Source organism: Coregonus clupeaformis, chromosome 2 (genome assembly GCF_020615455.1).
Source record: "Coregonus clupeaformis isolate EN_2021a chromosome 2, ASM2061545v1, whole genome shotgun sequence".
NCBI classification, from domain to species: Eukaryota; Metazoa; Chordata; class Actinopteri; order Salmoniformes; family Salmonidae; genus Coregonus; species Coregonus clupeaformis.
In genome coordinates this window covers 39046641-39063192 of record NC_059193.1, presented here as the reverse complement: position 1 = coordinate 39063192, position 16552 = coordinate 39046641, and the positions used below count along the sequence as shown (strand labels likewise).

General features: G+C 40.0%; 1 protein-coding gene and 2 long non-coding RNA genes across 3 annotated transcripts; 2 read left to right on the top strand and 1 right to left on the bottom strand.

Moving 5' to 3' along the window:
- The first annotated feature begins 8324 nt into the window (after nucleotides 1-8324).
- On the top strand, nucleotides 8325-9354 carry LOC121534971. The gene is made up of 4 exons (XR_006657102.1): nucleotides 8325-8537; nucleotides 8643-8764; nucleotides 8879-9186; nucleotides 9273-9354. It is a non-coding gene; the product is annotated as an uncharacterized LOC121534971 (long non-coding RNA).
- A 273-nt stretch (nucleotides 9355-9627) lies between these two features.
- On the top strand, nucleotides 9628-14437 carry LOC123481176. The gene is made up of 8 exons (XR_006657101.1): nucleotides 9628-9681; nucleotides 10761-10797; nucleotides 10876-10943; nucleotides 11058-11147; nucleotides 11247-11559; nucleotides 12114-12286; nucleotides 13425-13637; nucleotides 13713-14437. It is a non-coding gene; the product is annotated as an uncharacterized LOC123481176 (long non-coding RNA).
- Nucleotides 13329-16079, bottom strand: LOC121534981. Its single transcript, XM_041841630.2, has 3 exons — nucleotides 15328-16079; nucleotides 14862-15080; nucleotides 13329-14767 (listed from the first exon to the last, which is right to left on the bottom strand). The coding sequence occupies exons 1-3, from the start codon at nucleotides 15684-15686 to the stop codon at nucleotides 14566-14568; spliced, it is 780 nt and encodes a 259-aa protein (XP_041697564.1). The 5' UTR covers nucleotides 15687-16079; the 3' UTR covers nucleotides 13329-14565.
- Nucleotides 16080-16552: the final 473 nt, after the last annotated feature.

Here is a 16552-nt window from a genome sequence, read left to right as displayed (position 1 = left end):
TATACACTTTTGGATGTAGGGGTCTTGGCGGGAAGACTTCCTTTGTTAACAAAGGGGTCCTTTCTCCCAATACTTCATGGCAAGGAAGAGAAGGTCTGCACGGTATTTACGACCGGTCATAGAACTGGCCCCCAGGAAAGGGGGTGTTCAAACCTTTGCCTAGCCGGCTTGTTTGATCCTCAACCCATGAGGGAAAGTCATGACACTGTATCAGAGGAAGATGGGCCAGGATTGGACCCCTGATGGTTAATTGAAGACTTATTAACTTTGCTCAAGTCAATTGAGAGAAATGCTAATTTGACCGTGGGGCTCATATGGGACCTTCACATTTAAATGTTTTAATAATATTTTAAACCAATGATGGGTATTTTCCCTGTCTTTATCATGAAATAGATCCTGTTGAAACCTATTTAATTTGACCTGTGCCTTCCATGCGTGATTCTTCTCCGTGGATACAGGGAAGCACTCCTGTGGGAATTCCAGTGTATTCCGACGTATTTTATATTGAATAATACATGTTTAACTGATGTCTAGCGTTGGGTAAAACAGAGTGGAAGTGACACAGTTTTAGTTGGAGCACTTCCTCCTTCTCAATCCTAATGAGGTGTTCACGTCGGATTATGTAACACAACCAGATTCTTCTTCTATTGCATGTATATTAACCGCTCCAGCGATATTTTTATGCCATCATTTTTGTTATTGTAACTTAAAATGCAGCGTTCTCATCAAAATGACTACATTCTCACTCTATCTGCATTTATCGCCACAATCTTTAATTGAGCTTGATGGTTACTCACATACATTTTTCATTATTATCTATATCATAACATTGTATTCAGGCACTCAGATATTGATTATGGTGTCAATCCTCTTCACCATTACCCAGGAAAAAGACAAATACCACATTAAAATGTAAAGGCTTTCATAATTGATTGCTAGACTTACAGAATTTCTTATATAGCATGAGTCAGAAAAATATGGGATGACTGTGTTTGTTGTCTGCTTATGTAAAGTGTTTCTTCTTCATTCTTATTGCTAGAAAATATAAAGAAATCATAAATGTCTTACTCTATGAAAACATTCATTTATTTCAAAAGTTTTGACTTTTGTTCTTTTGATTTTCATTTTGTCATGTACTAAAATAATCATGTACTAATCAAAACTACTTCTTCTTTCCAAAGGACTGAGGATTGTAGATATGGCAAGAAGTTCTTAAGTAAACTTATGTTTGGAAGAAGGCCAATTTAAATTACAGTATGTAATATAATGGAGGAATTATTTGCCTAATTTGCAAGCCTTTGTGAAACACATTTTCATTATTGGGACAACACAACCGGTAAAGTAAAGTTAAAGTAACAGTAATGGCTACTGAGAAGAGCTTGCCGATTGGGCCTTCCTGCAGGAGAAAGTTGAATGGTCCTAGTGCAGATCTGATAGGCAGCAAGTATTCAGGATGTGCTCTCTAGCACTTGTCGGAGTGTCCATTAGATAGAATACAGTACACACCGTATTACAATATGCCAAATGAACAATATGTATATCAAATACTTGAGCTACGCTTGAGGAATAGTCCCAAAAGTGAAAACTCAGTGAAGTACACATCAAATACCTTTTAGCCTAGGTCTGGTATAACTATAGGCATATAATATATTATACATACCCAAAGTATTTTGAGGTACTTTTAATCCCTCATCAAGCATTCATGGATGCCCATCTCTCTTCTCTGCCCCCTTGGTGTGTGCTTAAACCAAGGTCTGGTTCTGTGCTCCATCTTAACAACCAGAGACTCTCCAGACAGGCGAATTAGGGATGCAACCCTCCTCACGTCGCATTGCATGTTGATAGAGCCCAAGTAGAAACTGCCGGATTGGAGCATCCGTCAATTGGACCCCTGCAAGCATGACCCGGAAAGCTCAGTAACAGGCCAGGACTGAGCTGACTGACGACCCCCCCTCTGTTTAACACAGCTTCCAGTCATTGTGGCATTAATATTCCTTTTTTTGGTTGTTAAAGAAGCAAGGCTGCAAGGCGGCAAAGCAGCAACAGGCATGGGGCTCCCCGGATGTGCGGCGTTTAGCATCAATGGAAACGCAGTCAAACAGTCCGACACAGGGGAGGAAGTTGGCGGTCTCCTTCCCCTAGGCTCCATACTGATGAGACGGCACCAAACGGCAGTCAATTACAGCCACTCCCAGACAGATGTCTTCAGTCCACCACAACCTCCCACCGTAGATTCATCCACCCCCCTCCATCCCTCCATCCTAATTCCCATCCCTCCTCAACCAGTATCCATACATAATTTCCGGCTGATAAAATCTATACTGTAAGCATATGCATGTGTCTGTGTATATCTCAAAGTTCAACCATTATGGAATAGGCATAGATAGACCAACTCAGAAGTGTGAATCTAATGCATGTCTGCCGTACACCCAACAAATTGCTATAGTTGCCCCCCTCGAGTGCTGCAATTTCAATCTGTTTGTCCACTACATCCAACCAAGGCAATTCTAGGCCTCTGTTTTATTGCCTGGTTTCTTTTTCATATGCAACACAATGACAACTCATTTATTTTCAGTTGACTCATTATCAGTGGGCAAACAGAACCCCGGCGGGTTGTGGTCAGGGCTGCATCACTGGCCTCCACTAAACACGGCTTGATAGATCCCTAAAGAGAGAGTGTCTAATGCATCAGCAATCAGCCTCAAGGGGGCCAGCTTATTGCCACAAAAGGTAGCAAATGAATCCAGTCAGCTTGGTCCAAATGCATTTTTTGAAATAACACCCGATTGAAAGGGTAGACAAAGACAGCAGAGGGACTTTCAAAATATCCACTAATTTCCAAATTTGTCGCCCATTGTAGTGCCTTTTACTTGAATTTGAAATTATAGCATGTTGGTATTTGCTTCCGACTGCAGTGCCCTTCACTTCGATAAATCAGATCAAATTATATTGGTCACATACACGTGTTTAGCAGATGTTATTGTGGGTGTAGCAAAATGCTTGTGTTTCTAGCTCCAACAGTGCAGTAATATCTAAAAGTAATATCTAACAATTTCACAACATACAGTGCCTTGCAAAAGTTTTTATTCCCCTTGGCGTTTTTCGTATTTTGTTGCATTACAACCTGTAATTTAAATGGATTTTTATTTGGATTTCATGTAATGGACATACACAAAATAGTCCAAATTGGTGAAGTGAAAAAATAAATAACGGAAAAGTGGTGCGTGCATATGTATTCACACCCTTTGCTATGAAGCCCCTAAATAAGATCTGGTGCAACCAATTACCTTCAGAAGTCACATAATTAGTTAAATAAAGTCCACCTGTGTGTAATCTAAGTGTCACATGATCTCAGTATATATACACACCTGTTCTGAAAGTCTGCAACACCACTAAGCAAAGGGCACCACCAAGCAAGCAGCACCATGAAGACCAAGGAGCACTCCAAACAGGTCAGTGACAAAGTTGTGGAGAAGTACAGATCAAAGTTGGGTTATAAAAAAAAATCTGAAACTTTGAACATCCCACGGAGCACCATTAAATCCATTACAAAAAAGTTGAAAGAATATGGCACCACAACAAACCTGCCAAGAGAGGGCCGCCCACCAAAACTCACGGACCAGGCAAGGAGGGCATTAATCAGAGAGGCAACAAAAGAGACCAAAAATAACCATGAAGGAGCTGCAAAGCTCCACAGCGGAGATTGGAGTATCTGTCCATAGGACCACTTTAAACCGTACACTCCACAGAGCTGGGCTTTACAGAAGAGTGGCCTTCTGGATGATAGCGGGGTGAACAGGCAGTGGCTCGTGTGGTTGTTGTCCTAGATTATCTTTGGTGTCCTGGAGGGCTGGTAGTTTGCCCCCGGTGATGCGTTGGGCAGACCGCACCACCCTCTGGACAGCCCTGCGGTTGTGGGCGGCGCGGTTGCCATACCATGCGGTGATACAGCCCGACAGGATGCTCTCAATTGTGCATCTGTAAGGGTTTTAGGTGCCAAACCATATTTCTTCAGCCTCGTCATTGTTGGTAATCAAGCCTACTACTGTTGTGTCGTCTGCAAACTTGATGATTGAGTTGGAGGTGTGCGTCATTTGTGAACAGGGAGTACAGGAGGGGGCTGCGCACGCACCTTTGTGGGGCCCCAGTGTTGAGGATCAGCGAAGTGGAGGTGTTGTTTCCTACCTTCACCACCTGAGGGCGGCCCGTCAGGAAGTCCAGGAACCAGTCGCACAGGGCAGGGTTCACATCCAGGGCCTCAAGCTTAATGATGAGCTTGGAGGGTACTATGGTGTTGAATGCTGAGCTATAGTCAATGAACAGCATTCTTACATAGGTATTCTTCTTGTCCAGATGGGATAGGGCAGTGTGCAGTGTGATGGCGATTGCGTCGTCTGTGGATCTATTGGGGCGGAAAGCAAATTGAAGTGGGTCTAGGGTGACAGGTAAGGTAGAGGTGATATGATCCTTGACTAGTCTTTCAAAGCACTTCATGATGACAGAAGTGAGTGCTACTAGGCGATAGTCATTTAGTTCAGTTACCTTTGCTTTCTTGGGAAAAGGGACAATGGTGGCCATCTTGAAGCATGTGGGGACAGCAGACTGTGATAGGGAGAGATTGAATATGTCCGTAAACACACCAGCATTGCATTTAGCTACGAATGGGATATACAGTTTTTAACAACAGTGGAAAGTAATTGCTGTTTTCCAAGGTGAAATTGTCTGATGCCATCCAGTAGTATTGCAGTTATTGTGAATGAAGATGTGGGGCATCTGCTGTTCTAGCGCGAACAATGTGGAGCTCAACAAAAGGAGACCTTGAGCAAATGGACAAAATATTACAGTTTTTATGACTGACTGAGATGTATGAGCAAAAGGCTTCAAAATGTTGCACAGAAGAAGAATAAAATGTATAGAGAAATTATAGAGACCAACCACATTCCACATGCTCCTCTTGTGCCCTTTGGAATACCACATTGTAAGTCATGTGTCATGCAATGTGGGTAAATTAAACAGTCAGAATTTTTATTAAAGATGCATGTGAAAGACAATGCCTTTTTCTTACAACATGTTGCCTTCAGAGATGATTCCTCACCTGAATTTCTTATATTCAACCTTAAAATTTCTGGTACTACACAGCCAAATGAACAACTGAAACAGCAAAGTGAAAAAACACAGGTAATAAATGTCAATACACCAAAAATAGAGTAGACGGCAGAGCAATACAAATATATTATGATGGAGCATACAAAAATACAGATTAGAGAGTCATAAGAAATCAGAATAACCCATTTCTCTTAGAACAGTCACATTTCCTCCTATCCAACCACTACCCAATCCATCCCTTTGTCTCTTACATCTCTGCACTATTGAAAGCAGAATGCCTAGACTGGCTGTTGTCTGTGATGGCTCATTAATTGTCCATTACAAAGACACAGCGGCAGAGAGGGCTACCTGCCTGGCATCAAAGCAGCTACTTTATTGGAGGTCCTGAAAACAAGGCCTTTAAAAGGGGAAGCTTGCTCTTAGTGCTGAGGCTGTATTCAACACACTGAGTGGGCCGCCTTTGTGCGCGCACTGTGGCATGAATGTACAACAAGCCTCTGGTGTAGTGACCTGAGATCCTTGAGTGTCGGCAAGCCGCAGACGCACAAGCTCATGCATATATGCACGCAGACAGACATGCATGCACAGTCACTAAGGCATGATCACATGCTCATGCATAGGGACTGACTGACAGAATGCTCTCACGATCCGATTTGGCGAAAACCCCTTTTTTCTCAACATAATCGGCGGCTGGCTGGATATAAAGAGTCTGGTGGTATTTACATTTTAGTATTTTAGCTGTCACTGTTAACCAGAGCGACTAGCAGTAGTGAGTGCATTCATTTTCGTACTGGTCCCCCGTGGGAATCAAACACACAACCCTAGCGTTGCAAGCGCCATGCTCTACCAACTGAGCCACACGGGACCCAGTTTTCGTGATCTGGCAGCTAAAACCGGTGGGCAGACAAAGAAGTGGCCCAGTTTGAGATGGAGAGAGCAAGCAGGCGCCGATGGGGGGTCTGGGGACCTGGGAATCATTGTGGCTTGGCTGGTATTCAGGGTGCATCAGGGGCGGGTAGTACAATGCATTGGCCGATACAACGAGGGCCATGACTGGAATTAATTGGCTGTTATTGAGCCGATTGCCAAGGTTACTGCAGAGAATGAAATAGAGGAATGTCACAGGAAGTGTTCCGCTCATAGCACAGTATCCTAGGTCACTTATGCCAAGGAGATGCTAATGACCGTGTTACCTTGCAGCACTTTGAGAAGCACCACACAGAACAGAACTTCCACTGATCCAAGTATCAAGGAGCTAAAGAAGCAATGACCTGACAGAACAGGTAGTGTGTGCATTGCTTGAATTACAAAATATCTTTCCTACTACTGTCATTCCAAAAGATTGCCAAGATGTCCTGTCACCAACAAAATATAATAACTACTCAAACCTTATTGAACTACAGTATATTGCTAACACTAGTCACAGTGAGAAATTATTTCCGATCATTAAATAGATTAAATATATTAAATAGATACGTAATGAACTAACTAATAAACTCCTTTCATTTTAAGTCACGAGATTTATCAATATGAATATGAGGTTGGATCCAAGTAATTATGAATATGCCTCAAATGAGTGGTTTTGAAAATGAAATTAAGAGTGAAATGAGATGAACACATGCTGAGGGAGAGAGTGAAGAGGAAGTGAATGTAGAGGTGTGTGTGTGAGTGAGTGACTGACTGAGTGTGGAGTACCGGTATGTGCAGGCAGGGCACTAAAAGCTTCACACAATTTAAAGAGACAGATGATTCTCCGGAGTGTTTGTGATCACCGGGCAGCTCTCGGATGAAAGTGTTTACCAAACCTCAGAGTAATGAAATCCTCTCCAGTGAGAGACCTCTCAGGTCCTGGCTAACCGAGTGTGGCCTACTCAACAAGGACGTTAGTCAATGCTCCCTACCCTCAGTGTGTGAGTGGCCTCCCTCACTCTCCCTCACCCTTCCTCCCTGACTCAATCAAGTCACTGTGCCTTACTGCATTGAGCTAGGCTTGCAAAGCTACCGATAATTTACCAACGTTACCAGACTCTTCAGTAATTACAGTAATTAACAGAATCTATGGCAGTCTATCGTAACTTTGGTAATTTATGCCTGAATAACTTTAATGTATAGTATAAATGTTTTGATATGTGTCCATATTGTCCATGAGTTTCTAGTAGATAGACCATATGGTTCAAGAGAAAAGTCTAATTAATGAAAAAAGCATCTAATCAACAATGCAATGACATTATTTTCAATTAACTATGCAATTCTTCCAACTTTTTTCACAACTGACACCAGTTTGACACCAAAACATTGACAACAAATGCATATGAAAAATGTTTTATGGAAATTATATTTCATGCTGAAACCCTCATATTAAACACCAACGAATTGTATTCACTAAGTTGATGGTTTATATTTAGGGTAACATTTTACAGCATTCTATTTTCTATTTCAAAATCATCTTATTTAATTATTTCATATATTTGGCATAAGATAAGGCCACAGAGGGCCAGAGATAATTACAGACACCAGTGACAATCTGAAGTACCCACAAGGGCCACTAGATGTCTTGTGTTAGATTACATAAAATCATTGAAAGATAACCAGTAAACTACCAGAATTTGGGTAACTTTGAAAGTTTCCTTTGCAACCTTATTCAGAGCTCACCGGGTCACTAGACTTTATAGAGCACGGCTACACGCCATAGCAATGTTATTCATTGAGTTGGGCTCAATTCAAAATCCTATGGCCTTCTGTTAATAAAATAATAAATACATGTATAAGCCTATTGATAGATTACCTCGAGCTCTTTAGTGAGCAACCGACCAAGAGGAGTGTGTGTATAACGAGAAAATAATGCCACGTGCCTCTGAAGCTTCGCTTTCATTTATGCGTGTTTATATCTACGCTCGCTGTAATATGAAGTGTTTTATACGGTGGCCGGGAAGTGCAAAGCAACATTACAAAGAATGAAACACTTTTACAAAGCTCGAGACAAATTTACATTTTGGAAAACAAATTTACATTTTGGAAAACAAATTTACATTTTATAAAACAAATTAACATTTTAGAAAACAAATTTACATTTTAGAAAACAAATTTACATTTTAGAAAACAAATTAACAAGACGCAAAACACTTTTACCAGTCCCGAAACAAATTTACAAATGACAGATTCGTCACGGAAAGGGAATGTACCACAAGTGATGAGCGTGGTCTTTTCGTGGAGTTGTTGTGGAGTTTATGGCGTCAAAGAAGTTTATGGTGACCGCCCGAACATGGACTGCGGCCGAGGGATGTTTTGCCCGTTTTGTGGCAAACACATGAACAGCTTAACGCGGTTTTGCTTTACGTGTGGTCGGTGTTTGGAGTTTTTAAAGGACGCGGACAAGACGGAAACATTGGAAACACAGGGGACGTCTCGACAGCCGGACAGTGCTATGCAAAGTAAGTTTAGCAAAACCAAAACGCTAGCTATCTAAGGACAGTAGCGCTAATGATTTTTTGAGCGGCTTCTAACTTTCTGTTTCGGAACTCTGTCCATTTCTGCAGAACAACCATGCCCATCATACAAACAGTTCATGGAGTACAGAAGCTCGAAATCCAAAGAACGACAGTCTTTTAACTATGGGCCAAAAGGAAGATATAGGCCTAAAGAAAGAAAACACGTCCAGGTAAGGTGTACTGACCGTCCTATACAATTTTGCAATGCTCTATATGTATTTGTGTGTTTGTGTATATTTATTTTACCTATGTATACATTAATTATACCTTTGTTATTTTACTAGATAAACGTAGGATTGATGGTGCCAAGTGGAACTGATTTAAAACCTCTAAGAGGGAAAACACTACCGTTATTTACAGACCCAGAGGTAGCAGCACCTGATCTACTGAAACAAGCTGTCCAGAAAATGACAACATTTAACAAGGACATGCACGAAGGACCTTATGTCCTTTTGTATCCAGACTGCTCAGAGGTGGTTCATGTGCCTGGGTCAGAAAGGCCATTCAAATTGGCAGAATATAAAAAGGAAATAGGAAAGGCATATTCCAGGATCACTTTTTTTCATTTGCCTAGAAAAACACTATAAAAGAGGTTAGTGGATCTCATGATTCAATATTTTTACATATTTAGATACTCTGCTGGAGGATAGATAATGGTTGTTTGAATTATTTTTTCAGTGGATGATACCTCAGACTCTGATTCTGAAATTGTCATCACAACAAGGAGCACAGCTGAACTCAATCGTGCTGACACTTTGGTACATCAGTTATTTCTCTTTTTAAAAATATTTATGTATGTTTGTATTTATTCATTTTCATATAATTTATTAATTAGGTGTACATTGGATTTTAAGCATAAAATCAATGTCCTGGTCTATATTTTAGTGGAAAAAGGCTTGTTTTGATTATTTTGCAGTAACTATTATACAGTAACACAGACAACCATTCAGCATTGATATATACTGTATGTGGTAATGGAAAAATAATGGAACCTGTTGAAAGTTGTTGATCATTTTATCCGCTTTCCTCTCAGGGTTTTTGAACCACAAAATCGAAGTACTCCCAAACACAAGCTGGACGATGAAAGGTAGGTGTTGCACACTTGGACACAAAGGAATTTTCACACGTGCAATAATAATTCATATTTTGTTGGGCTACAGTGCTTTCACTACCAGGTAAAGTGCAATTTCACCTTTTTTTAAATTTAACTCACAAAACTGATAAAACTACTAGCAGATATTTCACTACTTATTCACATACACATTATACATACATTTATATTGCTGCACATAAGCTCAACGTTGCTACATGCTATCAGCTGTTTCTGTAACTGACTGCGGTGCACCCTCGCTCCCTACCTAAAGGACCCACAGCTGCCTGTGTGAGCAGCGCTTTACAGAATAAACCCACTGAAATACAGTTGCTCTTGCAGTTGAATAAACAAAAATTAACCAAACCATTAAAAAAAAACACGTGAGAATGAAGTGGGGGGTATCCACTGTCCATTCATATGTCCCACATCACTGTCGATCCTGCATAGGTACTATAGGCCTTTACTGAAGTGGCACGGTCATCCAGAACCAACTTAAAGAACTCCAACACGTTTCGGCATCTAGCCTTTGTCAGGGAGTCAAATAGATGTAATGAGAGACACTGGGTTTTTTCTAGTGGTAATCCACCAATAGGAAACATGGGACACATCCATATACATAATGTTTACATGATTTGACTATTGTAGGCCTGAAGGACACCTACTGGTTTTAAGATGTCTACAACACCTACTCTAGCCCAGAACACCTTGGACACTAGAAAAGACCCATTGTCTCTCATTTCATCTGTTTGACTCGCTGACGAAGGCTAGATGCAAAAACGCATTAAAGTTCTTTTAAATTGGTTCTGTATGGCTTGGCCACTTGCAATACAAGCATTTTAATAGTAAAAAAATAGTAGTTTGAGCTTTCTTTTATTTTATACCTTTTCCATTAAAAAAGAAACTCAAACTAACTCAGATTTGAGTCCAGGAAGCGCTCCTATCCACATGTTCTCAAAATAATCTATTTTTTTTAATACATCTTTCTGTTCCCTCTACTACTACATGCTACTCAAAGCTACATTATAGCCTTTATCATGGAGCTAATCATTTTAATATGTTTTATCATGTTTCAGAGATGCACCAGGACAATCAACAATTCAGCCAGGACAGGTAATAAGGCAGACTGTGGCAGCATGACATTTCTTGCTTTCAGTGTTGTTGTTTCAGACATTTTAATCTTTTTTTCAGATAGTAATATCTGATGCTGAGGATCTGGATCCACCGGCAGCAAATCCAGAAAAAATGTCTTGCTACAGGTAAGTAAAAAAAAGATAATGACTGACATAATTTAAATGTATTGAACTGATTACATGGGGAAGACATTTTTGTTTGTAAGATGTTTTAACATGGAAATGGCAATTTCCCAACAGTAAATACACAGACCTGTATTCACCAAATGTTGAGCAGGAGGACGAAGAGCCGGTTGCTGTCAATGTGAAGAATTTCCAACACACAGCAATGTAATATGCTTTTGACTATAGCACTCCAGTTTTTTCACTGTACAATAGTTCTTGTATATCTGGAATATCCACAAATGAATTAACTTTTTGTCATTACAGGGAGGAGACGGACATTCCATTACCTGACATCGTAGCAAACCTGTCTCTTCCTATTGATCATAAAAAGTCAGCCGGTTTAACATCTCAAGGGCTAATGTTTGGGATGGGGCAGTCAGAGGTTTCAAGCGTACAACATATTCTGAAACCTGTGACATGCTGGTGAAATTTAATGATGATACTGGTGTTCTGGAAGAGGGAATTGACACTGGTGGTCCAAGACGAGAGTTTTTAACTCTACTGATGAAACACCTAAAAGACCGGCCCATTTTTGATGGACCAGAAGGACATCGGTTCTTGGTCTACAATGCAAAGGGTATGCATATTGGTTGGATGTGTACTATAGGCTACTAATGGTTGGTTAATGCTCATTGACCATATATATCACATGACATATGCTTGCATATTACAGTATATACAGTAATGCATTGTTTTAATTTTGCAATATGAATTCATTCACAGCTGTTAGGGAGGATGAATACTACTTGGCAGGAAAGATGATTGCTGTGTCAGTTGTGCATGGAGGTCCAGGACCCCATTTCCTGTCAGAAGATATTGTACATTATCTTGCAGGCCAGCCTTCATTCAAAGCAACAAATAATTTAATAACTGATGAAGAAATAGGGAAAGCTTTGCAAGAGGTGAGAATAGAATAAGGGTATGGTAGGGCAGAGTTTTTCATACTTACTGCAGTGTTTTTGAGACAATGTTTACTTCCTATATCACGTGCGGAATATATTTAATTTATTTATTAGTTTTTGATAGTGTAAGATTACACCTTGCTATGTACGTTATTAAAAAAATAGGCAAGGAGATACAGTGCATACAGTTATTGACTGGGGTGTTTTTGCCCATTTTCATGTCTTTCAGATTGAGAATGCTGCTTCATTGGATGCTCTGCAAGAATGTATGATGAGACACAGCACAATGTTACAGACAGCAGGTTGTCTGAGACATGTGGCTACTGTGGAAGAAAAGAAAGAAATCGTGTCAGACTACCTCCAATGGTATATCATTGACCGCAACTCATCTGTAATTGACAGGTAAGATGATATTTGTAGTGATGAGATTTTTATTTATTTATGTATGAATTTTTTGTTTGAAATGCCTCATGGTCCCCATCTTTGGTTTATGCAAGTATGTATATCTGTTATCAATTTGTCCTTAATCAGAATTTGTACCTTAGTGTATTTCAACGGATATTCTGTGTCAAACTACAGTGCCTTCATTAAGTCTGCACACCTTTATAGATTCAATTTAAAATATATTTAAATCCTTTTCCTCATCAATCTACACACAATACATCATAATGACAAAGCAAAAACAGAAATTAGATCTTAGGTTTCTCCTCCTGACTAACTCTTCCATAGAGGAAAATCAGTCCAGTTACCCCTTAAAGTGATCCATCCACCTCTGCTGCACATCTGGCAGCAGAGTGATGGTTTGAGGCTCACTTTACCCATCAAACCCTTGATGACTTGCTGCTGTTTATCCAACCACCTGCTCCATACTGTAGCAGTGTCATTTACATATGAATCTATTTCTGCCCTCAGTTCTCATAGAGATCCTGACATGCAGAGAGGTTTTAGTATCTCTTGTAAATGTACCTGAAAATCAGATATAAAGAGTGTGGTGATGTTGTGTGTAAAGCCTGTAGCTTCATACACGAGGAATCCAGGCTGGAATTACTTCCAAAGGTGCTTCAACAGTGTACTGAGAAAATGGTTAATTAACTTGTGCGAATGTGATATTCCAGTTTTTAATTTTTATTAAATTTGCTACAATTTCTAAAAACTTGTTTTTGCTTTGTCATTATGATGTATTGTGTGTAGGCTGATGAGGGAAAATATTAATATTACTATTTTAAATTGAATCTATAACGAAACAAAGTTGTGAAAAAGTGCAATGGGTGTGTAGACTTTCTGAAGGCATCGTGTGAGTGCTCAAGCCACCCATCCGTCTGTGTCATTCCAGTCTTTTGTTTCTGTGTGTTATACTTACAGTTTGTAACAATTAACGTTTAATGTGCAATGCAAAAATAGGGTTTTTGAAATCAATTTTCAACAATGTTAAGGTGGATAGTAATTGTAGAGAAGAGAATATTTAATAGTTTTCTTTAGATAATTTTAAATTCAATTGGCACTACACAGCAGTGAAACAATGTTTGTGTTCACTCTGTAGATTCAGAGATGGTCTTTCAACCCTGGAGTTTTTGACTGCACTACAGCAACACCCTACTTTGCTGGCCCCTGTCATGTGCCACTCTGAAAGGCGACTCACTACTTTTGAACTTGAGACTCTTCAAACCTGACCTCAGTCCTTCGGGGAGTAATCAAAGACTTAAAGAAAGTCAAACCATGGCCTACTGGGCAGACTATCTCCTTGATTGTGAAGGTTTGTTAGTTTGTTTTTTATAACTAGTTAAGAAAACACATGGCAGTGATGTATCTGAATTGTTTTTCTTTGCAGAAGGCCAGGCTGCTGTGTCTGTGGAAGATGTTTTGATGTTTGCTACTGGGCTGTCTTCACTTCCCCCATCTGGCTTGGAACCACTGCCACAAATAGAGTTCCTGGAGGACTCTGCGTTCCCAAGACTCTGAAAAAGTTGTTGTTGTTAAAGGTTAGGGTTGGGCATCATTTAGATTTTAACAATTCTGATTCCAATTCCGATTCTTCCTTTTGATTCCAGTTGTTATCGATTCTCGATTCCGATTCTTTGAGTGGTGGAGTTGAAACGGGTCACATGCTTATTTCACAAATAAGAGGAAAGTTTTATTTTGATTCAAAGGTGGGTTGCAGTTTGACGGGGCTTTTTCAATGTAAAATAAAGCCACACTAGAGCACCGCTTACTGTGCTCCATGGCTGCAACACAACAAGCACCTGGCCGCTACAGAAACCAAAACTTGCGCATGTTAAATTTGGAACCCATGATCAGATTTGAAACCCAATCCTCCAAAACGATTCCAATAAAGAAACAATTCCGATGGAATCGTATTTTTTTAAACTATTCCAAGTAGGAATTGGTTCTTGATGCCCAACCCTATTAAAGGTGCACTTTTAAAGTGCAGTTGCTAAAGTTGTTTTTATAATGTTACTGTATGTGAGCATGTTCTTTTCTCACAGTAAACATTTTGAAAATGTTTTAGATCCATTACTCTCAATACTACAAAAGTGTAATAAATACTGATTACTATTTTTGATTAATTTACTTCACACTTAAAAACAATTAAGCTTTGGGTGACAGATTCAGAAATATTGTGTTCAGACAGACAGCAGTATTCCACCACTACAAAAAACCCTCCATTTTTGATCATTTCATAGCTATGCCATTTCTTTTAGTTTCATGTACAGTTCGGATGCAGACTCCCAGTTGTCTGGCTTCTGTAACTGATTGTGTTCCATGGCAAAGTCCAAGTACTCCTGCATGTTTGGGTCCCCACAAGGAGTCATTGACAGGCTAGCCTCAGGAAGGGCATCCAGTTCAGCTTGTTCACTTTGAAATCCGCAGTCTCTGGAGCCAAACCTATGTTAAATAGAATACATAATTGCATTTATTTTCATTTAAGCTAAAACGTTACATTAATGCTTTTATCTGTTTATTATCACCAATGTATCACCTGTGTGGTAAGTAGTAGAGTTCATTGGGCACTCCTCCTGGACATGCTGCTGTTCTGGAAGGGCGAATCCTGTGGCTGTTCCACAGTCTCACACACTCATCCAAGTCCTTCTGAATAACATCACCAAAGCAATATCTCAATAGGCATTGATGCTCATGACTCCCGTTGAAGTATCCGGCATCTCTAAGGTCGGCAAATAACTCCATCCAGAACTGAGACCTATAGAAATGGATACAAATGTTTAGTTATACTATAAATAATAAAGGTTAGTTATAATGAAATGTATGGTCTGTGCATCTTTTGGTCATTCGATTTTCTTTTTCAGGAACAGCTACTTTTCCTGGACGGGCAGGATTTGCTTTACAAATTTGTATTGATAATTATTGTGCTCGTTTTTCATTAATCGTTCCTGAGAAGAAAATCGAATGACCAAAAGATGCAATGACCCTTTATGAAGACAACTCACCTTCCCTTTCTAAATATAGACCACCAGGACTCAATACGCTGGTTATTTATAGATGAGCCGTACATGTGGCTGGAAGCTCCAGAGTAGTAGTCACTGTGATGGTGGCGTAGGGTACATTGAATTGCAGCCATTATGCCGTTCTCAGTGCCGCAATCAGTCCTCAGTCTCATGGGGATGACACCGAGGTTTCGCACACATGACATGAAATAGTGAGCAATCACTGTTGGGTTATTATTTGTTGGTCCACATTGAAGCCACAATACTTTACGTGAAAATCCATCTATGCATCCCGAAATGGCCAAACCGAATGGCTTAAGTTTGTCATAACCATCTGCGTGCCACATATAGTTAGGTCCCATTGAGTAGTTGTCCAGGTCCACGAAGTTCAAATCTGATGGCGTTACTCACGGCGTTTGGCGAGGAATAATCCTTTCTGCGGTACAACCCGGCTTCGTTCAGTTTACTTTTAAGAGTCCTCAAGCTGATGTTTACACCGTGTAGACTTGACATCATGTCCACGATTACAGCGTACGAGTGACCCTCGTTAAAATATTGAACGCAATGATGCAGTATGTCTGGTCCGCGTCCTTTAAAAACTCCAAACACCGACCACACGTAAAGCAAAACCGCGTTAAGCTGTTCATGTGTTTGCCACAAAACGGGCAAAACATCCCTCGGCCGCAGTCCATGTTCGGGCGGTCACCATAAACTTCTTTGACGCCATAAACTCCACGAAAAGACCACGCTCATCACTTCCGTGTCACTTCCGATTTGTGGTACATTCCCTTTCCGTGACGAATCTGTCATTTGTAAATTTGTTTCGGGACTGGTACAAGTGTTTTGCGTCTTGTTAATTTGTTTTCTAAAATGTAAATTTGTTTTCTAAAATGTAAATTTGTTTTCTAAAATGTAAATTTGTTTTCTAAAATGTAAATTTGTTTTCCAAAATGTAAATTTGTTTTCCAAAATGTAAATTTGTCTCGAGCTTTGTAAAAGTGTTTCATTCTTTGTAATGTTGCTTTGCACTTCCCGGCCACCATAGTTTTATTCATTTTGGAGAAAGGTTAGATAGTTGAAAGGCGGCAATTGCAACACAACGCAGCTACACTACGATAGGGCCTTGGCATGTTTTGATGCAGTGCTTAGAAAAATACCTGAAGGGATAATCAAACCTTCATAAATCCTATTTTAAGTCGACCCTATTTAGTTTAATAGTACATTCCCT

Coding starts and splice junctions, on each gene's coding strand:
- LOC121534981 (XM_041841630.2), bottom strand. CDS start 15,686: ATGGGACCTAACTATATGTGGCACGCAGATGGTTATGACAAACTTAAG. Junction 15,081..15,327: donor TCTATATTTAGAAAGGGAAG/GTGAGTTGTCTT, acceptor CCATTTCTATAG/GTCTCAGTTCTGGATGGAGT. Junction 14,768..14,861: donor CTCTACTACTTACCACACAG/GTGATACATTGG, acceptor TATTTAACATAG/GTTTGGCTCCAGAGACTGCG.